The sequence below is a fragment of the Branchiostoma lanceolatum genome, chromosome 8 (genome assembly GCF_035083965.1).
Source record: "Branchiostoma lanceolatum isolate klBraLanc5 chromosome 8, klBraLanc5.hap2, whole genome shotgun sequence".
In the NCBI taxonomy this organism is placed as follows: domain Eukaryota; kingdom Metazoa; phylum Chordata; class Leptocardii; order Amphioxiformes; family Branchiostomatidae; genus Branchiostoma; species Branchiostoma lanceolatum.
The window spans coordinates 3,277,639-3,302,246 of NC_089729.1; the positions used below are offsets into that span (position 1 = coordinate 3,277,639).

A 24,608-nucleotide genomic window follows, 5' to 3' on the forward strand; every position below is an offset into this window, starting at 1 on the left:
GTTAGCCGATGCGGCGAGCTGACCGCGCGCCATCTTGGCTCTCAAGCAAGGGCGGTGGCAGAGCAGTTTCCTACTTTCCACGGACCAAACGCACAGAATGGGAAAGAAAATGGTATTTTGGTTGGAACACATCATCGGAATAGATCAGTCAGTATGCTATCATTAGTAAACTTACAAATATTATACACATAGGACATATCATAATTCTTTACCGCGGTGGCAAACTGACATGCAGCTTGGACAAGGTTGATAGCCAATGACAGGCGACATGTTGAGAGTGTCCCCTAGTACCAAGGAGGTTTATCTACCGGTATCTATAGAACCTCCTTGCCAGGACTTATAACTTTCATATTCCTCTGTTGCAGATGTTCCACCTACCTGTATTCATTTCTTTTCCTCTGTCGCGTTTATTTTGTTCTCAACCTTCAGGTCGAAGATCGCCAAAATAGATATCTAGATGCACTAGACTACAGACGGAATTTCATACCTTGCCAAATAACTCCACTCTATATACACCAAGGAGGTTCTATCTTCTTGCATACACCAAGGAGGTTACAACCTCCTTGCATACACTAATGTTTTGCATTGTCATGATTATGTTCAGATATAATCATCGAAAACACACTCAGTCTGACAGGGTTTTTTCTAGAAAAATTGAATAAGAGGGAGCACACAAAGGCAAGGGAGCGAATTCTATGTATTTATGGAAGAATCGATTGCTGACCCTGGCTGTATGCTGGATATTAAGCTAAAATCTGAATTCGACAAGGGGGCGCTGGGCTGAAACAAGAGGGTGCAGCGCCCCTCTTTCCTGATTTAGATGAACCCCTACACTCTGGTACAAATAAAATCATAGCTTCTTTTCTAATCTACATCGTCCTCTGTTGTGGCTATAAAAGTCACTTTTGTATCTGATCCTCCGATGACCTGCATCCAACTTTCCTATTTCATATGTCAATCCTACCTGGTACATGTATATAACAACCCACCACTTGTATGTTTCTCAAATCTGACTCCAATTCGGTCATGTGGTTGACATGTAAGTTTTCCTAATAAACCATTCATCATCATCACTGCTGTCTTCACAGGATCTCACAGTACAGTAGGAAATAACTTTTCTGAAACAACTCAATACGAAACAGATTTGCATATGATATTGATGGTCTCTATAGTGGCTAAGATAATTTAGAAAGGAAACACACCAGGGACACAAAGATTGAAAGACCTACACATTTATTTAAATGCAGACAGCCGCTGTCACAATATTACTGCTACAAATATAACTGCTAATTCCATAAAAGTTGGCACCGTGCACCTATTTTGTTTCACTGTTCTAGTAGCAGCAACTAGCCTCCCTACAAACTAACATAGCACTCGATGTGATCAAGTCTGCAGTTATCTCATATTGTGGTATTCTAGATTTGTACGTTAGGGGTTACACCATCCTGATTCTGCTCTGCCACCAAACAACAGCTGTTGAAGCAGATAGACAGTATAGTGATCTCTGGACATGTCATTCCTTACACAGTTAGGCCACACCAATTTAATTTCTTGGTTAACAGATTTTTAATTTTTTTTAGCAAAACAAAAATCATGAAAACAGCAGGCGGGGGTGAAAACTTGCACCTGACCCTGTTCACTCCCTGAAACTGTGTGCACCAAAGTACAAACTTTCCTCTGAGATTCTGTTTTCCTGTTGATTTTCCAATCTAGCATTTTTTTTTAAAATTCCGTTAACCAAGAAATTAAAATGGTGTATGTGGCTTTATGTTACAATTACTAATATATGACTGAAGATTAGTTACACCTGGCATGACCAGGCCAACTCAGTTGACAGTATTTTGGGTGCAAATTCTAGCCTTGAATGGCACGTACATGTAAGCTACAGTATTCCACAAGAACTGCGTCAACACAAGGAAAGTAAACATTATATCCAAAGGTGAAAACATATAGACAAAAACTTAATCTCTGTAATGATAATGAACCACTTCAGTTTCATATCCCCACTAATATTGCAAAGACATCATCTACTTAAAGTTAAAGTATTGCAGTATTTCTCCCACATCATAATACATGTAGTCCCCTCACAATCATTTTCAATCATACTATGAGTCATAGTTCAGAAATCTGTCTGAATTCATTCAACTTTCACCAGGCTGGCGGAAGGAAACAACCTGTTGCCTGCCTTTGTTCATACAACAATGTTAAAGTACAATCTATATCAAGATAAAGAAAATCTATATTACTGCACACAAATTTTATTTCTCTGGACTCATCCACATTTTCCTGATCTTTATAAGCAGGAGATATGATGAAAACTATGTTCCTCACTTCCACCGGAGAGATTTATTAGATAATCCCATCACAAGGCTGTCCATGCAGTCATCAATCCCGCACTGTAGTATTGCAGCTATTTACAAACAAGACAAGACCATTTCCAGCTTAAAAACTCACTTAAACCAACACACCCCCGACATCATAAAGCTCTGCATGCTAATTAAATGCATATATGTACAATTTTCTTCGTGTACTGCTCGGGGCTGTCTCCAGGACCCGTCCGTCCCGGGACGGAAATTTTTTTATCTTGTCCATCCCAAAAACTTTATGACATGAAATTGATAAAAATGTATCTTCGTAAGCTTAAAATGACGAATTTAACAAGGAAAATTCAACACATCGGCTCCCGAACGATGAGTGGTACAGAAAAAAATTAAAAGCTGGAGACAACCATGGTGCTGCTACTTCATGTCCTTTTTTGATACTGACCATTTGATGACAGAGGTATTTCGTTTTTCTAGTAAATTAATGACTGAAAACTATTTGTTACAAATTGTTCCCATTTTCCTCTAATATGGCACATCTACAATGTACAACATTTGCGTAACACACCTGTAGAATAACCTTTACATCTATTTTATTCGAATTCTGATCTGATGGCATCCAGGAAGCTGGTGTTGGTTGTTGTCATCTTCTCCTGCTGTTCTTGATAGGAACGTTTCCTGTCCTGGAGCATCAGGTGAGAAAATATGTGTTAGAGTCTGAATACAAAATTGTTGAACAAGATTGCGATCCTCGCAGTTAGGGGTGGATACCTAATTCGGACCTGTATAACATCCAAGAACCGAGTCCAAAAAGGTTTAAACTTGAGTCCAAAAAACCTGAACAAAGTAGATGTACTAATATATTTTTCTAGTTTGTTTGATGAAAAGTGTTTTGAGTCTCCCCTCTGACAAAAAGGCATTTTAAGTAATTTCAAATATCAAATACTGGTTTGTCTTGAAAGTTTTCTAACCAAGAAACTTTTAGTTATGCATGTCAGTCTTAATTCTCTATGCTTGACATTGATCTAATAAAACAAAACGTGTCAAATAGACAGGATAAGGTCCAGGTTCAGGTCCAGACCTGAACCTAAATCTCTGGACCTAAACCTGGACTTGGACCTTATTAAGCCGAACCGGTATCCACCCCTACTCGCAGTAGAGCTTCACATTATCCATTATATCTGTAAAGCAGCTCTTTTCATGGTGGCCAATTACTGTAAATGCAGAATTGTTCGAGATGGTTTTATGTTCACGGTTATTGAGGCGACCGTTTCACGGCAAACTTAATACCACCGCAAACATTTTTGTGCAATACTGTAGCAGTATGTAACTAAAGCGCTGCTGTGAACTTAAAACCACCGCGAACACTCCATTTTCACCTCAGCGTGAAATAAAAACCAGGCAAACTTAAATGTATATGCTTTCACTTATTTGTTCCTCAATTGTGCCCAGGATTTCAGGAATGTCTGTCCCTGTATTCTAGTGGTTTATTGGTTTGTTTTTGGCAGTTCAGGATACTAGTACACAGCCAGGGCTGTCCAACTGGCCTGTGGCTATTACATTCTGTGTACATTCTGTAACAATGATTGTATAGAAGATGAAATACATTTTATTTTAGAATGCTCACTGTACTCACACATGTGCAGACCCCTTGTAAGTTCCATACAACTAGACAAGAAATATGGGCATCTTACAAATAACGAGTTATTCACATGTTTTATGTCTTCTAGAAACTATGATATGATTGAAAAACTATGTGAATTTGTGTACAAATGCTTCAAGAAGAGAGAAGAGACTGTAGATTTAGATGGAATATAGCACAATGTTCCTTCTCTTTTACTTCATGTTACCAATGATGTTACCTAATGCATTTAGCCCATGTTGGGCATGAATATGCAATAAAGTTCATTGTCATTGTCATTACAAAGAGCTAGCCCTACTGACAAGAAAAAGGCACTACAAATGGAGTTTGACAGGGACAGAATAACTGTTATCATTTTTTGTTGCCCCTGTACAGAGTGCGGCCTTACCAACATGGACCCGCTGGACAGAGCCGCTTGGAGGCGGTGTGTGAAGACTGGCTGACTGCTGCCAACCCATACGTCAGGGAACCCCGCAGCAGTATAATCTAATACTGGATACTACTACTACTACTACTATTCCAGATACTTTCTGGAAGAGCCCTTACCAGGAGAGCCTCCTTCTCTTTCTTCTTCACAGCTTCTGGCAGAGTGTCGTCCAGCTTGTCTGACTCATCTTCAGCCGAACCTTCCTCCTCACTGTCCTTAGCAGAGCTGTCCTCTTCTTTTCCCTTCTCTGTTTTCTTAGGAGGCTCCTGCAAAATGAGTGATTTGTTCTTTAACTTCTTTATGATCAAATAACAATGACCTAACTTTGTTTCAATCAGTGACAGTCAGTAGGGAACAAAACAAAACAGGACTCTTCTTTCTGAATTAAAAGATATCTGAATTGTTAACCATAATCGTTCATTTTCTTTCTTTCCTATACAGTTGACAGCTATAATATAATATTTGTATTCCCCACATCTTTATTCCAACTACTGTGAAACAATACCTGTACAATAGCGATAGCAATAGCACTAATTATATATAAATCCATAATCCAGACTCACTTCTTTATCATCATGCCATGTCTCTGTTTCTTCACTCTCCTCCACTGGCTCGCCAACATCAGCATCTTTAGATGTCCTGTTAAGATAACACAGCACATCATTTGTATGTACATTTTGTTGTCTGGAGGAACCTGTATTGCCGTTCCTTTTTTTATTTTTTATTTTATTTATTATTTAAAAAAAAATCTTTATTCAACAGAATGAAAGAATATAAACAAAGACAACTGTATTATGGTAACATAAGAGTACACACACACACACATGCTAGTATTTGAATACATTTTGAAGTTCGCCCCATTCACTATAATGAATACTTATCTTGTTTCTTTTTCTTGCAATGGTTTCTTCTAGACACTTGAAATTATTAACAATTATTGCCGTTCCTTCCATCTTTGTACGGTGACATCAAATAAACAAAAATAACAGTGTACTTTCTTTTATGCACACATTAAAAGATAATCTGTCCCGGTAGCGTGTGTAGTCCAGTGGTTAGCGATCTTGCCTCTGGAACTAGAAGCCCCGGATTCGATCCCGGCTGTGTCGCTCACCCGACATGCACGCTACCGGAAAGGGTCGCAGTCCTTAGGACAGGACGTTAAGCCGTGGTCCACTGTTCATTGTGCTTGTCGAAAAGAGCTAGGGGAATTTCCCCCGGTTCAATGAACCTGAAAATACTGTACATAGCGTCTCTCTTCTCTGTCACGACCAGTGGAAGATTAGCTCATCTGTTCATTGAGTTCATTTGAGCTAAACTGGTTCGAGATCACTTTCCCTTACCCTGATGTCCTGAGCAGACTGAGGGAACTGTCTTTCCTCCCCAGCTCCTTCCTGCACGTTCTCAGCAGCTCAGCCACGGCGTCATGTTTGTACTCCTCGGCCAGCTCAAGAGCCGAGCGCTCCATGGCATCCCTGGCGTCCAGCGAGGCACGGTTGGCCAGTAGCCACTTGCAGCACTCGGGGTGTCCATTCATGGCGGCCAGGTGCAGCGGGGTCTGGCTGTCCGCACTGCGGGAGTTGATGGGACATCCCATGGCATGCAGAACCTGTCAGATAAGAGAACATGTAGGTTATCTTTATTTATTTGCTCTGAGCACATTTCTAATACGTTTATATATGTTAAGAACTGAACATTTCACGACCCGTATTCAACAAATAGTAGTCTCAATTTGTAAGACAGGAAAAAAAAAGTACTGTAAATTACTTTAATATAGCGGCAGAATCAAAAATATAGCGGTGTGGGGAAAATGAAGTATGTCACAGCACTTAATCTAAACGGTGGGAACAAAACTTACTGTCTCAAATATTAGTGATGATGAAATTTTAGCTTTTGACTAGTGACCGTTACATCAGCTAAAATTAAGTTACAGTTAAGAAATCAAGAATTACAGTACCACCCACCATCATACAGTTGACATGGCCGTTCATGGCAGCTATGTGCATCGGCGTGTACCCAGTAGGCGTCTCCTTGTACAGGTTGGCCGTCTTCACAGACAAGTGCTAGTCAGGAGACAAGAAGTGCACACACTCAGACATGTTAATGTTACATTACAACAAGACAGGATGGATAAAGAGCTGTCCTTTTACACCATAAATAACATGATGATATCTTAGAATGATGGAGTATTGAACAATGACATGAAGGCTGATATTACAATGTTACTTTGTAACATAAGAAGACAAGTGGCTTTGATTCCATATAAACCATTCTCTGATTTCTATCAAGCAGAAATAATACACATATTAAGTGTACTTCAGGACATGCCACCTTACCTTCACAACCTCCAACCTGCCATTAGCACAAGCAACATGGAGGGGGGTCCAGCCTCGTTCATCCATTTGGCTAGAAGGAAGGTGAAATTAAATGCATTTGTCAACTTTGTTTCTTAAAGTAAAAAATAATCCATACTCGGTTATACTGGTATTTTAAAATCAGATCAAACCTAGCACTTTGTTGTATAGACCCGTGCACCCACCTCATAAGTTCCTCTGAATATGTGGCAAGCTCCTTCAGTCTGTCCAAGTCCCCTATCTTGGCCGCTTGGTGGATTGTTGGGCCCTTTTTGGGATGGGGCTCCTCTGCCTGTAGAGACGCCATGCTTGCTGAGGGGCTTGCTGTTGACATACTTGACTTTCGAACTGCTTCAAGTCCAGCCTAGAATACACAAGAACTTGGGGCTCAGCAAGATTAAGCAGAATCTCTGTTGTCACTTTTTGACAATTTGATGCAAAGAACTGCTATTAAAAGCTTATAATATCAGTACAAATGTATATGTCACAGTAGAGATTGGAATCCAGTAGAGTTCCAGACTCTTAACTAGTAGAGATTGGAATTCCAATCTCTACTAGTAGAAACTGGAATTCGTCCAGTGAATCTGGATCTGAATACTGGGATTCCAATCTCTATTAGGAGAATCTGGAACTCTACTAGTAGAGATTGGAATTCTACCAGGACAATCTCTAACACTAACACTATATATAACTTATCACATAATGTACCACACATGTCAATCCTTTTCACACTTACTAATAACATTTTGATTCGTGTTTGATGCTAACCTTAAAACCTTCCATGAAGACACTACCAGCTTCTTCAGGAGTTTCTTCTTTTGTCTCATCATCTTCCTTCTTCTCATCTCCCTTCCCAGAGTCCTCCCTTTCTTGGTCCACTCCATCTCTTTTCTCTTTGTCATCGTTGCCATTTTCCACAGTATCCTCTATGTTTTCCTCTTCTTTACCATCTTCCCTACTCTTTCCTTCAATCTTCTCACCAGCTTCGTTCTGCTCTGACTGCTGATCTGCATGTTTCCCTTGCAGACCCTCTCCATCAGCTTTTGTGCTGTCCTCCCCCTCAACTTCACTTTCCCCACTCCCCTGGCCCCTCTCCTCCTCCCCTTTCTGTGATGTCTCATCACTCCTTGGCACGGGAGTCTCGCCACTGGTCTCCCCAACATCGCTCAATCTACGGGGGCTGAGACTTCCCTCAGACGCTTCAATGGTTGGGGAGGTGGGTGGCGTGATTTCATTCAGGTCTTCAGCTTCTTCCTGTACAGTTTCAGTCCTCGCACTTTCGCTTGGAGCAGTTTCTGTCCCCTCAGGCTCACTTGTGACAGTCTCCGTCCTCTCAGCCTCACTAGGCACTGTCTCTTCTCTTTCAGGCTCATCCAGGACCACTGTTTCAGCTGGTGTAGGTACATGGACCTCAGCCACAATGGTTACCAGGTTTTCGCGTGGTACATGATGTACTTGTTTCAGTATTGCCTTCTTTGGAGGCGGGCCATGGGCCATGGCTACTGGCTCTGGATCCTGTAACACGCGTATCGTTTCCACGTGCATCGTTTCCACCTGAGGTTTTTCTATTTCCACTTCTGACACTAGCCTTGCACTATGGACCGACTGGGAGTCACTGCTGTCGCTGTCCTCCGCCTTTGCCTCCTCCTCCTCCTCACTGCCGCTGCCCTCCCCTTCTCCTGCGGTGTCGCTGTAATTCACCAGCCCCCTCGGGGTCTCCTCCTGCTGTTCCTCATTCATGTCTCTATCAGACGGGAGGTCTTTCTGGTAGTACGGTTCATTCTCATCATCTGACAGACTGCTGTCTGAACTTGGTTCCACATAGCTCATCTTTTCACTGCGGTCCGTTACTGCTACGGAGTCATTGTCCGTGGCAGAATATTCCACGTCAGATTTTGCTTCTTCGTCTTCTGGATGCACAATTAGTAGCTGGGTCAGCCCCTTGGTTTCATCGGAAGGTCTTTGCTCGGAATTTGAGTGTCTTGGAACCTTTCTACCCCTTGCAGTTTTAGGACGAAGCACGACCTCCCTCTCAGTGTCCGCTTCCTTGTCAGAATCCATCTTCTCATCATCCAGCCCAGAATGTGATGAACGAGACTCGGGTCTTCTATGTCTTCTTTTCCTTTTGCTGTCCAAGTCAGGGGAAGGTGTTCTCTCCACAGTTTTTTCTGATGCTTTTCCCTTGCTTTTCCCAGACCCTTCACTTGATCTGGATTGCTCACTTTTTCTTGAAACAGTACTTCTGGCAGATTCTTCACTTTTCCGTGATCCAACACTTTTCCTTGACCCTTCACTCCTTCTAGATCGTTCACTTTTCCCAGATTCTGCTTCTGACTTCCTTGATTCTGCTTCAGATTCCAACTTCTCAGATCCAGACTTTTGAGACCCAGATCTTTCAGATCCAGACTTCTGAGACCCAGATCTCTCAGATCCTGACTTTTGAGACCCAGATTTTTCAGATCCTGACCCATGAGATCCAGATTTCTGTGAGCCTGACCTATGAGACCCTCTGGATCCCAGCTCTGACTCTGTTTCTGATTCCTCAGAAAAGTCACTCTCAGAACTTGAGCTCGACAAGGTCTTGTCTGATTCATCTGTAAAAGAAAATTTGACATTTTACATTAAATGTCATCTTACAGGTAACTGTGTGTGTAATTGTGTATTTCATTCGCACAGGTATACACATGTAAGTACAAATAAGCAAGCAAAGGTGTAGCTATTTGTGCATACAGACAAGAACTAAAATGCACTGGATAACATACTGACACAGGAATGCATAACTCTGCACTGGGTGTGGTGCATGAAGAGATATTTCCAGTTGAGTGAAGGTACATGCTTTAACTCTGTGTGTTTTGTGCAAACTAAGAGACAGAAATGGCGACGAAGACAACTCTTACAAGCAAACAGCAGAACATAAATACATATATAGGCACAGGACAGACACATCAACAACACCTGGTAGCCAGCCTTGCCAACCCACCTGGGCAAACCTCACAGGGCATTCACTCAAAGGACTGAGTGAAATGCATGCAGTTGGTAGAAATGAAGCAGATGGATTGTACATGGCATAGACAGACATGGAGGTGTTACAAAGGTCCTTATATTAACAGAAAGATCATTAACTCCACAAACAAACAAAAAATGAAGTTACATGACTGTACTTTTCTACACTTATAAACTACATGTACAACTTTCTGTAACAGAATTGAGAGACAAAAAATGGAGCAAAACATTCTTTATCAGATTAATCAAGACTCTCACTACAACATGTAACAACGCAATGTTTTCTAAAATCCAAGCACTGCTGATGTAATCCTCCACACAAGTACATGTACCTAGTTCAGTCGAGCACCAGTTCAGTGGGAGCTCCATCACAGCGTTGTTGTCTTCAGCAGACAGCTGGCACTTGCAGAGAAACTCGTAAGTCACGGCTGGCTCCCCAAGTCGCTTCACTACAACCTTGTCCAGGTACCAAATACAATCTGGGGAGAACACAGGAGTCAGGACAGGGAGGAGATATATCTATATCATATGTTGTCAAATTGAGACACTATCATTGGAGATGTGTCAGTATGATAAGATAAGTTTGTTTTTATTCTAAATCCAAGTTTTCTTTTAGTATCTGAAATTCCTTTTTTTTTCTTTTATTCATCATGCAATGAATACATTTATTGCAATAGCCACAGTTGCGATGCTTCTCGTGAATATGTAAATTAGCTTTCCAGTTGAATTATGACTGGTAAGGCTGGTAATTTGATATGGAAAATGAGCTGTTCTTTACCTGTGTCTGTGTGCCTGTGTCCTACGGTGATGGACAGCAGTCTTCCCACATCAGTGGTCTGAACATCAAACCGGTCAATCTGTAAAGGAGAGAGACCTATAGCTGTCAATCAAAATCCAAACACACTTCAACAGTGCATCAAACCGGTCAATCTGTAAAGGAGAGAGACCTATAGCTGTCAATCAAAATACAAACACACTTCAACAGTGCATCAAACCGGTCAATCTGTAAAGGAGAGAGGCGTATAGCTGTCAATCAAAGTCCAGACACACTTCAACAGTGCAGCTATGTCTCCATCATTAGTAATTTCTTATTGGAAACATTGATTTGTGAGATAAGATTACAAATTTGACGAAACATTTAGAAATGGGTCACACAAATTGGAATAGATTGAGTTGCCTTTTATTGATGCTTACTGGCAAGTATCTGATTATGGGAAAATTCTAATCACTCTCCGAAAGTCATATGTTCTGTAGTTGAAATGATAAGTGTTAAAATCTGGTTTATCCAATGAGGTTATTCCGTCTTGTCTAGGCCCCTTCATCATCAATTAGGCCATACCAATTTAATTTCTTGGTTAACAGATTTTTTTTTTAATTATAGCACAAAAAAATCATGAAAACAGAAGGCTGGGTTAAAAACTTGCACCTGACCCTGTTCACTCCCTGAAATTGTGTGCACCAAAATACAAACCTTCCTCTGAAATTCTAATTTCCTGTTGATTTTCCTATCTAGCATTTTTTTACAAATTCCGTTAATCCAAGAAATTAAAATGGTGTGGCCTTATAGTAAGATTTCATAGATGCAACTTCCACCATGAAAGATGAAAAAAGGTATGAAAGTGGAATAATGATAAACTTATTGCTGTTTGGTATTTCAATAGCTAGATATACAAACTGAGCTGCTGGGGACATTTGGTACACAACAGGAAAGACACCTCACTTAAGAAGATTTCCTGATAATGTCAAGGGCCAGGACTGGATTATGTTTTCAGGAAGTAAACAGCCCTGCGACCTTTTAAAATCGCCACCACTGAGCATAACTTATCCCCAAGCTATAGTTAGCAGGTGCAGGTCAGACTGATGCCGGCTTTTAGTTGCATTTGGACCAATAGGAAAGGTAAGAACTAATCACCTACATTTCTGTCTGATAACCTATAGATTACCTTGATACTTATTGAGGATTTGATGCTTCATGACTTCACTCGACAGATGAACATGCCACAGGGGGGATGAATGCAAAACAAAGTCTTTCTACCAATGCCCAACATGGATTACGAATCTAAAGAACAACTAAGCCACACCTGTCCCTTCTGGAAGGCCATCTTGTGAGTCTTGGACTCCTGTAGGGCCACCTCCTCTGTCTCTCCCTTCTTCCCGTGCAGCTGGACGAACACTGCTGCCTCTGGGTTCAGGCTGGCGGCTGGGCGGTCAGCAGTGTGGACAGACACCTCGTAGGCCACCTCTTCTGTCACAGACGGTTTGGAGGACACCTGGAATCCAGAAAAATATTAAACAATTCGAACATCCTGTGGTTCACACACAATTGAAAAGGCTTTGATGATAGGGAGTAATGACTAAATGCCTCAGGTTTAGGAAACTGTTTGAAGCTGGAAAGCAACATTGTGTGCCTCTTTAGAATAGCAGTATTTTACATCCAGACTTGTTTTAAGTTAAAAGTTAAAATCCTCCCACACCATAAGGCAGTGCCCATCCCCGTTTCATAGCCCTGGGCCACACTGTGGTGCAATCACTGCAGCAGGGGGCTAGTCCACTGGCAGTGGAGTGGGTTTACCAGTAACTTCCATACTGCTTCATAAGTATGTACCATTTTTATAAAGTCTTTGGTATGACTCAATGCACCTTTTGTCCAGAGGTGTCCTACCCGGGAGTTGAACTCGGGCCTTCTGGTTCCAAGCAATCAGAACCAGATGTGGTAAGTAACAGAAGCGCAGACCACTACACCACAGGGACACCCCCCAGACTTGTATTAGCCCCTACCTTTCCGCTATGCAGAGTGGACATCCCACTGTCCTCCAGGTCTGTCTGTGTCCCTATCTCCTCCATCGTCTGTGTTGCCATGTCCATGGACTCGGGCGACCAGGCGTACGGAGGCACCCCTGCAGGGGGGGAGGTGGGTGGGAGGTCCAGGTACATCTCAGGGGGCACGGGTGGGTAGTAGGACGTGGGGTGGGCTGAGTACGGGCGGTGGCTGCGAGGGGAGGTTGCTCGCCGGGCCCGCCTCCACTTGGCGGACTTGGGTCTGACCTGCTGCTGCGCTTCTCTGCCCTCCATGTCCAACTTGGACATTTGTAGTCTGAAATATACATACTAGTATCACAAAGGGCTCTTAAAGATACAATATACATACATGTATCACAAAGGGCTCTTACAGATACGATATACAAACAAGTATCACAAAGGGCTATTAAAGATATGATATACATGTATACTCGTACATGTATCACAAAGGAATTCCAGGAAGAATAGTGTACCACTAATGGAGATCCTAATAAACCAAACAAACAAAGAAACAAACAAAGGGCTCTTAAAGATACGATATACATGTATACTAGTACATGTATCACAAAGGGCTCTTAAAGATACGATATACATGTACACTAGTACAGTACATGTATCACAAAGGGCTCTTAAAGATACTTTATAGGATGATTTGATTAAGGACATCATATGACATTTATAAAAGAAATGGAGGAATCAGTTGCAGACTTCAGTGTGAAAGCTTGCTACTTACTGTAACCACTCGGGTATATGTCTAGTAGAGCCATTGGACACAGCGATGTTCATGCCGTTATACTCCGGAGGAGTGGGTTCTCTGTCGGGGTCCTCATCGCTGCCTGGTTCCACGTACATGTACGGTTCAACAGGGACGCGGCGCCCGTTGATGTCCCACGTGTATTTTACTCTCCGCTTCTTTTGTTCCTTGGCTGGAGCACTCTGCAAGAGGCATTTTTAACAAACAAGATCAGAGAGGGATTCAGGCGTCTGTGTCGTGCTATGTCAAAGGGACAACTTTGAATTAATGGCGTTACAGCAATTAAGTCATCAATTCCAGCAAAAATCAAATTGACAATGAGGGGTCTGTTGTGCCTAATGTCAGACCTGATACTGTAATTCTTGACTTGTTAACTGTAACTTAATTTTAGCTGATTTAACGGACACTAGTCAACAGCTAAAATTTCATCATCGCTAGCATTAAAATTAAGTGCCGTGACCTACTCCATTTTCCCCCAACCGCTATATTTTCCTGCCGCTATATTAAAGTGATTTACAGTAGTGTGGATTCAATCCTTAATGTCTTTATTGTCAGAGCACAACAACATACTAAAAATATAAGGTGGAAAGTATTGAACTGCACCTGTGGTCTCTGAGGAACTCTTCCTCCTGCGAGGGTTGGAAGCCTCCCACTCGTGACCTAAGAAATAAAGGAAGACACAATGGTTAGTAAATTATCTTGGTCCTACTACTTGAATTGGTTAAAGCAGGAATCAACTGGGAAAAGTTCAAGAGCCTGCAGTTCTAGTCTTACCTCAGGGTATGAGCCAGTTGGACCTCGATGGTACCCAGGTAGAGAATCTAAATCCACAGTTTCCTGGAGGAAAACAAACAAAATTGCATGTAAACAAAAAAGGTACAATGTATTCTTCAAGACTGTAAAAGAACAACAGTTAAAACTTTTCTGGAATAATAGTTTGGGACACCTACTGTTGCCACAAGTAACTTGGTTGCCACGGAGACCAGTCTCTGTGCCTCGCCCTTGGTGATGGTTGATGGCGGCGACCGTCTCAGCACCTTCTTGGAAGGACGAAGCCTCGCTCTGGAAAAGGGACAGAAAGGATGTTTTCAATAATGCCATTCAATTCTGGCTGCCTCAAAATTGCTTATCTCAGAATACCACTTGATTGATTTTCTTCGAAAAAGTTTTCTGTTGCTAATGATATGTCTTGTTTTGTCATGCCTGGGCCTGATACGGGTGTTCCGGACCATGTCTCACATGAGGTTCTAGAGTTGTATCACACAGGCTTCCATTGAATATTTCGAATGCATTTCGAGCACGCCGGTTGCGCCTCCGTAGAAAATTCGAATACCGGATTCGGAGGTTGGAATCAATGTTGTTAAAGTTTTTTGTTCGAGGACACAAAACTCCCTCAACTTCTGGCGCAATGTGTGTTTTCTCGGGTGGGTATGACATAATCAAAATACAACAGACCTCCCAGCCCTCCCACGGGTTGGATCACCCTCCGGCCTATGGCCGATCACACCTGCGGTCAGGCTGGTACCTCAGGTGATACGGAGTACTCCGTGTTGTATTTTATATCTACTAGGAAGTCAGTCATGTCAGGCAGCTCCTACCTTCTGCTGGGTGAGCGGCGCCTGCCCCGGGGGGAGTGGGGTGCATTGAAGTCCTGAATCAGCGGCTCCTGCAGATGGAATTGTACATGAGTTTGTCAAAGTGCTGTTAAAATGTTAAAGTCTTATTCTCCAAGCAGAGGTTTCAGTCGAGTGGGGTAGGAGTGTCCGGGATTTACGTAAAAAATCTAGGACACTCCTACCCCACTCAACCGAAACCTCTACTTGGGAGGAAGAGGAACGTAAAAAATCGCGGACACTCCTACCCTACTCGACCGAAACCTCTGCTTGGAGAATATAAAAGTCTGACAAACTAACTTTTCTTACAATCACATTAGATTTAGAGATATACATGTACGAACTGTGCACAATTTCAGATGTCTATCTAAAGATTGCTGTACAGTAATTGTATATAAATGTCCACACACAAAAGTCTTGAGAAGTAAAGAAATAAAAGTCAAGCAAAGCTGGGGAAGGCAACTGCAGCAACACATTCCTTAAGTAACGTTTTTTACCATATCCAACAACTTTGCACTTAGACATGAATGTACTGGAATCATAAAAAGTTTTTTTTCTCACCACAAACTGAGTGTTGGTAACAACCCTGTCTATCCGTCTTCTGTGGAGAAAAGAAAAATAAGCTTTGTTAATATAATAACTGAGAAATATATATAATTCATACGCCATTTCATAATACTAGTTAAAGTTAAAGTCCTAATAATACTAGTACCTTGTACAAAAGCTTTTTGACATTAAGAACACATGTAAGCATAATTTGTTATTATGATTAATGAAACAAACTTGAGTCTCATTCATTATCGATTTTACGTACCACCTGGTAATGCCATCTGTGAGTTACTGCATAACTTGTACAAGTGACATATTGTCAGTTACCTGACTTTGCCCTCTCTCTGGTTGTAGGGAGACTTGGGCGGACCCAGCTTCTGGATCTTAGTCTTGACATTGGGGCTGTGGAAGTAGTGCTTCAGACTGCGGTCGTGCATCCTCTCATCATGGTACAACATCAGCGGTCTCTGTAGGTAACAAGGGAAACAACATGAACATACAATGTACCACTTACATACATGTACATTTGGGCACTCAAGAAGAACGTTGGTACTACACACTTACTCATAACACAGCTCTGGCATACAAGTAAAGGTAGGTGCCTCTTATTTCTTTGCAATTCATAATGTCTTAAGTTAAGCACTCGTCTGTTACCTCATCAGAGCTGAGCGGGTGACAATTTTTAAGGGAAAGACTCCCTACCCTGCTGTCTTCATTTCAATGTGTATGTAGTTGTCCTTACATCTAAAAATGGAGGCTTGAATGAGGAGTCACTGTCTATACCACCTCGAACTTACTTGCAATAAGCCTGTGACATTGATTTATGCAAGAGTAAGTGTTGTTACTATGAGTCAGTCATAACCTGGGCCACAAACTTCTTTTCATTCTGTTGCTGCCTGAACTTAACTACTAGTACTTCATTCAGTTAACAATGAACTTAAGATGTACAACACACATCATAACACAATCTTTTCCTAACCAATTTCTTTTCAATGGAGCTTATGGTCAGTTGCCCCTTTGCTCTGTATATAAACACGGTAACCTAGCGACTACCGTCTGTCCCTTGTTGCTGGTTCATTCAGGTGCCCTTATCAGCTGCACCTTTAACCCTGGCACTGTTCTGACTGCAGAAATAATAAAGTAGGTATAAAATTAAGATACGTCCTCAGGACAAAAGAGAATTGTTATCTTCTGGAAAACATTTTGATCAATAACTCTGAATGCAAGTAATGATGGAGAAGGGAGAAATTTTGAAGAGAGTGATGGTGCTGGGGAGTGTTCATAGCCACATAAATGCAGGTTTTAGTGAGAAACATGTTCAGAAGGAGAGAACTTAGGGAACTATTGAATACGTCAAAGATGCCACTTAGGGCAAGACAATTACCGTTTTACCTTTAATCTTACATGTTACACCAGGCTTGTCACACAGGTCAATTATACTTCGCATGTACAGAATACAGAAGACTATATTTTACACCCAACCAAAAACAGTCTGCAAGGAATAGTTTTAGAGGTTTCAAAAACACAACAAGGAATAGTTCTAAATGGTTTATAATATCTGACATTTCCCAGGTGGCCAGAAGTACATTGTATCCTGGGGCGATGTCCAACCAAAGCTTGTTTCACCCTCAAGTAACTATACTAACATGCCAGGCTAGGATCTAGGAAACCAATGAAATATAACCGGTTCAACAGGCTCTAGTTCTGTCACTTTCTCCCTTCCTTTTTCTTCTGACCACCTGTACCGTGTTATCATCTTTCACACATGCCTGAAGCACAGGTATGTAGTGTGTAAACACCACATAATGGAAAATAACAGATCGGTTGCTTACTTTTCAATTAAGCATAAAAGATGAGAGAACTCATGCAGCAGCGCCAAATTACACTGAATACAAGTCATTTACTTTCAAATAAGTTCTGAGTTTTAATTGTTTAACCACCTAGAAACACAGCTGGGATGTTTATAAATCAAACAAGTGGAAGGCACCACCACATAGCAACCTTACATACCAAGCCTCTTTGTTTGTTCTGACACACAGAGCTTTCCCAGCCTCATATTTGTTCTCTAAGTTAGAAGGGAAGACAACAAATACCTGTGGCAGTGATATGCTTGCTGTATAGGGCATCTTGCCAGGTTGCTCAACAGCTGAGGAGACTGATTAACAACTAATTCTACTTTGCCTCTCTCTTTCAAGAGAAAACATATTACTTACTAGAGACTGTGTTTAGATTGTTCAGTCCAATGACTCTTTGCTCCAACCAGAAAGGCCATATTTGAGATGATGTTGACCTTTATGGTTGCGCATTGTTTGGTGCAAACTGACCCACGGTGTGTGGAGGTGACACAATGACTGTCAAGCTACGCACAGGAATTTGATCTACACGTATTTACTGAAGCTCGTTAGGGTTGAAAACTGTAAGCACAGGTGATTCCACTTGTCATCTCATTACTGGGATTAACCATACACTTCAGAGCCTGGCCACTGGCCAACCCAGAAACCTTCACCTCTCCCACCTGTTTCATGATACTCTACCTATGATACATTAGTACTGTTACACCCCCGCCACACAGACCAAATATATACCTTTGTTACTTGACCCCACCCATTCACAAGTGTTTATTTAAAGTCAGGTAAGGGTGTGGTACTGAGTACACTGTAGCGACTGTTCAACCTGACTGACAGGTTCAACTCAGAACAACAAAAGGTTGTAGATAAAGTAGAAACATGACTGAACTTTCAGGTATCAGAATTTCTGGCTGCTAACGTTATAGTTTTCTGTACAAATTACATGACCAAGATTAGGAACGTTGTGACCAAGAAGTAAGACAAGTTCCCTAATCAAATTGTGAGAACTTAAAGTCCACTGAGTGGCTTTTCTATTTCATACAGGTCATCAACCTTTATGTAAAGTTATCATGGGTAGATTAGGGAGGATGGTGAAGTATGGGGGCAAGAAGCTTTCAGCTGGGGCAATTTTCCTGGGAATCTTACTTAGAAAAAATGTATATTTTGGTAAAACTAAAAGCAATCTTTGTTGGTTTGCTTTTTGGTAAAACTAAAAGCAATCTTTGTTGGTTTGCTTTTTCATCATACTCCTTTTTAAATCTCCACTTTCTGCAATGTACAGTGATTGTACGTCAATGCTGGTAAAATTATGCAGTATTTCTAGAAGTCCCATGTTCAAGACAGCATGGCATTGGGACAAAACAACTGTCGTTACTGTCACAGCTGATGAATTGCTCTTGCCATGGGGCTCCCAAATCCAGTGACTTTTGACCAGCATTCACCCAAAGTAAACAGCAAACACAAAGTTGTTGCCATGGGAAACCGAGAGAAACACTGTAAACCTTACGCAATATGCAAATGATGACTACCAACAGTGAGACCAATGAAAATTCTTTAGAGATCGACTGCCTGCAATAAGGTGATTTTTTTAAGATTCATGGTGCTGAAATTTTGTAATAAAATTAGTCATTTGTATACCGGCCTTGCAAGCAGCAAAAGAAAACAGTAGAATATTTGTCTAAATTTTGCTACATCTGCTTGAACTACTCTTCCACAACTCTGTTTTTTGTCCAGAGTATTCTAGATCACTTTACAATCGGGTACTTACCGGCTTGAGGGGTGGGTAGTCCTGTTGCGGAAGGTAAGCTCCTGAAAGGTCGAAACCATCTTCCCTGCGTTTGATCTGCATGTAGTATTTCCTGCACAGTGAGGAGAAAGACCAATGTAAGTTTATTTCCCTGCAACAGGTAGTAACAGTGGTTACACATGCTGCTAACAGCTAAGTTAATTAGGCTTGTGGAGTGCTTGATCTTTTTTACATACATTCAGCTTGGTAACCACCATACGGTTCCTATGGGCTGTAAACACAGACCTGAACCTGGATCGGAATACCAATGTATCCATTAGATAGCTTTACAGTGTATGTGATATATTCTTATTCTAGATATGCAACTGCAGGCACTGAAGTGACTTATTTGCAGAGTTCCTATGCAAAAGAACTCCTATTCAAGATGCACTATGCCACTCATCTTGTGATGGAAGGCACTTTGAGATGGAAAACAGCAAGTGAAAGCAGTCTCTTTCTTGCCTCTGGAGGCTCTGCTTTTGAGTAACAAAACTAGTCACTTAATTCTTTCTCAGGAGCTGCTGACATGGAAGACAAGCAAAACTTGTCTGGAATATAGAGTGGACCTTAGTAAAGTGCTGAATTTCAATCAGATCAGGTAGCGATCTGAATACAAACAATACACTGTAAAATGATGGTAATAGTGCAAAGGTACTGTCTTAAAACAATTGAATCAAAGTGACTTCCAAGAAGGCCTTTGATCATTATGCTGGAAGCAATAAATACATCAGACCAAGGACATTCAATTATGATATTCTTGATCAGGTAATGACTTTTGTGCTGTGTTTGTCTGGTAACCATAGGCAACATCATTTACACCTGTCTGGGTCCTTTCTTTTTAATATAATTACTACATGTAACCTGGGGCACAAACCTTCCTAGAAGGTGGGCTATGAGCATATCATTCATCATCCATGTCCTATTATCTCCCGCAACAGCTAGACATTGAAGCAATACTCAATATTCTCACCACCATGATTGGTATAGATCCACTTCGAATATTACATCCAAACATTTTTCATCAAAACCCTGCAAACATTTTTCATTAAAACCCCGCCTATTAGTATTTCTTCTTTCCAGAGAGCCATTAGATTTCAATGGTTGACTGGCAAATCACAGTAGATCAGGACCTGTAGTCCCTGCCAGAGGCCAGGATTCATGCAGATTATCCCAGAACCTCTTCGCCATTTACAGTCAAATATGGGTAGGATTTGGAGAAGTGTAAAAGTGAAAGCGACCCTTTTGCCTTCCCTCTATTTGTGCTACATCTGAACAGGCATTAGCATGCAGGTGAAATAAAAAGACATGCAAAAACGTGTGGGTTAGGACGTAGATAGATGGTATAGTCTGGGTTGTTAGCTGTCTAGACATGGTGCAAAGATGTACCAATTTTTATTCTCTTACAGTTATACAGTATATCTAGCCTGGGTGCCATCCTATTTCTACCGGGGCTCCTACACTCGCTACCCTCAAAAAAGTTTTTGAGGGTAGCGAGTGTAGGAGCCCCGGTAGAAATAGGATGGAACCCAGGCTACAGTATATCCTTAATTCGGCCTCATGCAACAGATTTGAGTCTATCATGTTTAGTCTGTACCAAACTACCAATTCTGGCTATGAATGAGAAGAAGAATTTACTAGGGGATTTCTGACACCATAGGCTTTATTTGCCTGTGTAGGGGAAATGTTACCCTTAAACCATGTGCTCACTCTCTAGTTGGCCAATCATTCACCCCAATTTTGCCGATTGCTACTATCAGGATATCCATAATCCCTTCTTCAAGGCTACAGTATATTTTGATTACTACATGATGTGAGAAGTTTTGTCAATTAATAATACCAGGTTAACCCCATTGACAGTTAGATCCAACAACCCAGTGACCACAAAAATGACTTTTAAAGTTTTATTTTCGGATGTCAACAAGTAGTAATAAAACTACAGCAACATGATATTGTTGTGTTGCTATGGGCCTTATACCATGTTGCCGCACATTTTCTTTCACATAACCTACAACCATGCCTTTACTTGATGTTAAAACTTCAAAAAGAAAAACATCATTAATACCGATTAGCCTTTGTTTGCCTGTGTGGATGTTCGTGACTTACAGTTATATTGTACATGCAGTTGGACATGGCTTTGTTCTGCTCAGGGGTAACAGAAGTATGTGCCAACAATCAAAACCTTATGTTCATATGTGATTACAACAAGGATAACACAACATTCATGTTTTGAGAATGTGAGTCCTTGGTCCTTTCCGGGACATTATATAGATATAACGTTATAATGGCCCTCACCTTCAAATCCTTGACTATCAGACATTGATTGATGGTAGACAATCTGCTTTTGTCTTGAGAATCTTAAGATCAAATATCCAAGCTATGTCTTGTTATAGAGTAGAGTAGAGTAGAGTAGAATTTTCGGTCAGGTAGGACTGTTCCAGTTTAGACCGCTCTTCATTGTTGAATTCCTTTTCACTCAACTGTCATGGTGGGTTTGTGTGGATGTTCCAAAGCTCTGTGGTTGTAGCGTAGATATCTTTGTATTGCAACCTCTCCCAGACTCAAGTATCCCATAGAAATCACCAACATATCCTGTGCTGGTTTTGACACCTGTGCTTCTGACATCTGATGACATGTACTACCTGGGCTGACCCGAGCCATCATTTATGTGGTCTGAATACCGATTGAGACACAATGTACCGCCTGCATTAATAATGAGGCTGTCTCGTGCTATCTCACGAACACACATCATGATAATGTCAGCTTTAAATGGACAATCACCAGTCCAATAGAGTGAATGGCGGAAGACAAACCTAACGTTATAAATACAGCACATAATTTCATAAACTGTTGCCATTTGCAGGGTCCCTGATGCCAACTATTCGATCGTAAATGGTTCAACACGGGTCCCTGTACTTACAGCTTTCTGCCAACACTCTTAGCCACGTCATCGGACGACATCTTGATGAAGAGAAGCCCGGAGACCTTGCAGGTCTCCTCAGTCGTGATCGCGTGGTTTCCACAACTAGTCTTCTCTGCCTGAGGACAATATTTGGGTTCGCACAACGCACTTTCTTCTGATATATTCATGCGCTCGATGAATAAGTAGTTCCCAAGTCGTCCTTATGATTTGGCGGTAGCATACCATATTGAATGTATTTGATGGACGTGTAACTTACTGTTATATGCTTTTCTACTTTTTAATCGTATCTTGAGTTGTTAATATCGTCGCGTTTTGATAAAGATGTATATTTGTTTCACGGCGGATGAATCTCCTTTTGGCGAGTCACAGAAGCGGTTACTATGGACTGGACGAACCCAAACAGCCTGACGGACGGGGGTGAAAGGTAGTATGTGAAAGGGTAAAAAAAAGCAGACCTGAAAAAAAGGCGTGCGGTAATCTTCAAGCAGATATAGATGTTGGGTCGAAAATCTCTTCCATTTGCTGGCTGGCCCGTTTCGCGTTTTCTGACACGCAGCCATGCCAGGTACATGTAGGTTTATTTTAAACCTCCTTGGTACTACAGAGATGATTGTGTACTCTACAAGCAGAGGTTGGTGGGGAAGACCTTTTAATCATATGCTCCGTTTTTTGTCAGCTCATTTCATTTATTTTATTTTACCAGGGAAATCACACAGCTCAGGCCTGCGGCCTGTTTTTCAGGTGTCCCCAGTTCTCCTTGGAGAGTAATGATTGTGATTATAGGCATTCTAGTCGTTACAATACTTGAAGACGCATAGCATTAGCAAAGCCACAACCATGCATAGAATTTTTAGAGTTGAGGTCAGAGAAGATCTTAGCCTCTTTAATCTTTATTTACGTATGAAATATAAAAGATAGATGTAGTTTGAGCGTTCGATGATAGATACAGTCCTTTCGAAAAGATGTGGGTGGCCCTGAAAAGGGCCGGGGTTCACGAGTCCGATGGTTGGGCGGTTTACTTGGAGCTGGTGTACTTGGTGACGGCCTTGGTGCCCTCGCTGACGGCGTGCTTGGCGAGCTCGCCAGGCAGCAGCAGACGCACGGCGGTCTGGATCTCCCGGCTGCTGATGGTAGAGCGCTTGTTGTAGTGAGCCAGGCGGGAAGCCTCTGCGGCGATACGCTCGAAGATGTCGTTGACGAAGGAGTTCATGATGCCCATAGCTTTGCTGGAGACACCGGTGTCGGGGTGCACCTGCTTGAGCACCTTGTAGATGTAGACACCGAATGACTCCTTTCTCTTTCTCCTCCTCTTTCCCTTGGCTCCAGCGGGCCTGGCCTTTCCGGCCTTCTTGGCAGCTTTTCCTCCTCCTTTGGGCGGCATTTCGGTGCACGAATGGCTGTTTTCTGGTGACGCACAAGAAAGCTCGAACAGTATTTATATAAAAATGTATGCAAATTTCAAGATTCTGGCGCTGTTTTACGCGGACGTGTTAGAAAGCAGGGTTACTATTCGAGTGGCGATTGGTGAATAGGTAAACGGTGGCCTGTGATTGGTTAACCATGATGTCTGACTGGATCCCCTCCTTTGGTATAACTACATTTTGTAGGCAGATCATCGTTTTCGCACATCCTTTTTGCTGTATACTCCGTCCCCTATACGTTCATTAAACCATGTCTGCTCGTGGCAAGGGAGGAAAAGTTAAGGGGAAGTCCAAGAGTCGCTCCTCTCGGGCAGGTTTGCAGTTCCCAGTCAGCCGTGTGCACCGTTTCCTGCGCAGGGGCAACTATGCCGAGCGTGTCGGTGCCGGCGCACCAGTCTACCTGGCCGCCGTGCTGGAGTACCTGACCGCTGAGATCCTCGAGCTGGCCGGCAACGCTGCCCGTGACAACAAGAAATCTAGGATCATCCCGCGTCATCTTCAGCTGGCCGTCCGTAACGACGAGGAGTTGAACAAGCTCTTGTCCGGCGTGACCATCGCCCAGGGAGGTGTGCTGCCCAACATCCACGCCGTGCTCCTGCCCAAGAAGACAGCTGCAGGGTTGGGCAAGGGCAAGAAATCGAGTCAAAGTCAAGAGTATTGAGCAGACAATGGCCATGAGTAACCCCGGCCCTTTTCAGGGCCACCCACATATTCCCAAAAGGACTATCGCACCACGTTTTATAGTATTATGCCTTTTTTTTGTATGGAGTATCAAGGTAATAGTCACGGCTATCAAGAGCAGAGTAGAGTAGAATCAAGGTCAAATTAATGATGGACTTGAATAAAGTTAATGGGTCATGATAGATATCACCTCTGGTCCTTAAATTCATTACAAAAGGTGTGAGTGTGCTTTGGGTTGAGCAGCCCTGGTAGTCTCTAGATGAAATTACCAAATATGGCCATCCTGCACATATGGATTGAACCCATGTTCCCACCCCCTCCCAAAAAATCCCAGATCAGAGGCTTCACATGACTATATTTCATGTGGTATGGTATAGTTCTATCTTGTAGGATTTTACTGGTTTTGTTATATGGGAAGCTATGTTCAAAAACCATAATGTCGCCTCAAAAAGAATAAAATGTAGCAGCCCATTTTGTCATCATATACAGCTATA

The 24,608-nt window shown here is 42.0% G+C and overlaps 3 protein-coding genes across 3 annotated transcripts; 1 reads left to right on the forward strand and 2 right to left on the reverse strand.

Moving 5' to 3' along the window:
• Positions 1-1,216: 1,216 nt before the first annotated feature.
• LOC136440371 (microtubule-associated protein futsch-like) lies at positions 1,217-22,436 on the reverse strand. The gene is made up of 21 exons (XM_066436386.1): positions 22,010-22,436; positions 19,075-19,165; positions 15,787-15,926; positions 15,472-15,511; positions 14,896-14,963; positions 14,248-14,359; positions 14,072-14,134; positions 13,901-13,957; positions 13,277-13,479; positions 12,523-12,838; positions 11,826-12,014; positions 10,523-10,601; positions 10,077-10,223; positions 7,510-9,335; positions 6,927-7,105; positions 6,724-6,793; positions 6,352-6,450; positions 5,731-5,996; positions 4,954-5,029; positions 4,510-4,656; positions 1,217-3,004 (listed from the first exon to the last, which is right to left on the reverse strand). The coding sequence occupies exons 1-21, from the start codon at positions 22,177-22,179 to the stop codon at positions 2,915-2,917; spliced, it is 4,428 nt and encodes a 1,475-aa protein (XP_066292483.1). The 5' UTR covers positions 22,180-22,436; the 3' UTR covers positions 1,217-2,914.
• Positions 22,437-22,868: 432 nt separating this feature from the next.
• LOC136440381 (histone H2B) lies at positions 22,869-23,429 on the reverse strand. The gene has a single exon (XM_066436403.1). It carries the CDS (start codon positions 23,391-23,393, stop codon positions 23,028-23,030), a length of 366 nt encoding a protein of 121 aa, XP_066292500.1. The 5' UTR covers positions 23,394-23,429; the 3' UTR covers positions 22,869-23,027.
• A 175-nt stretch (positions 23,430-23,604) lies between these two features.
• Positions 23,605-24,298, forward strand: LOC136440377 (histone H2A). The gene has a single exon (XM_066436397.1). The coding sequence runs from the start codon at positions 23,684-23,686 to the stop codon at positions 24,092-24,094; it is 411 nt and encodes a 136-aa protein (XP_066292494.1). The 5' UTR covers positions 23,605-23,683; the 3' UTR covers positions 24,095-24,298.
• Positions 24,299-24,608: the final 310 nt, after the last annotated feature.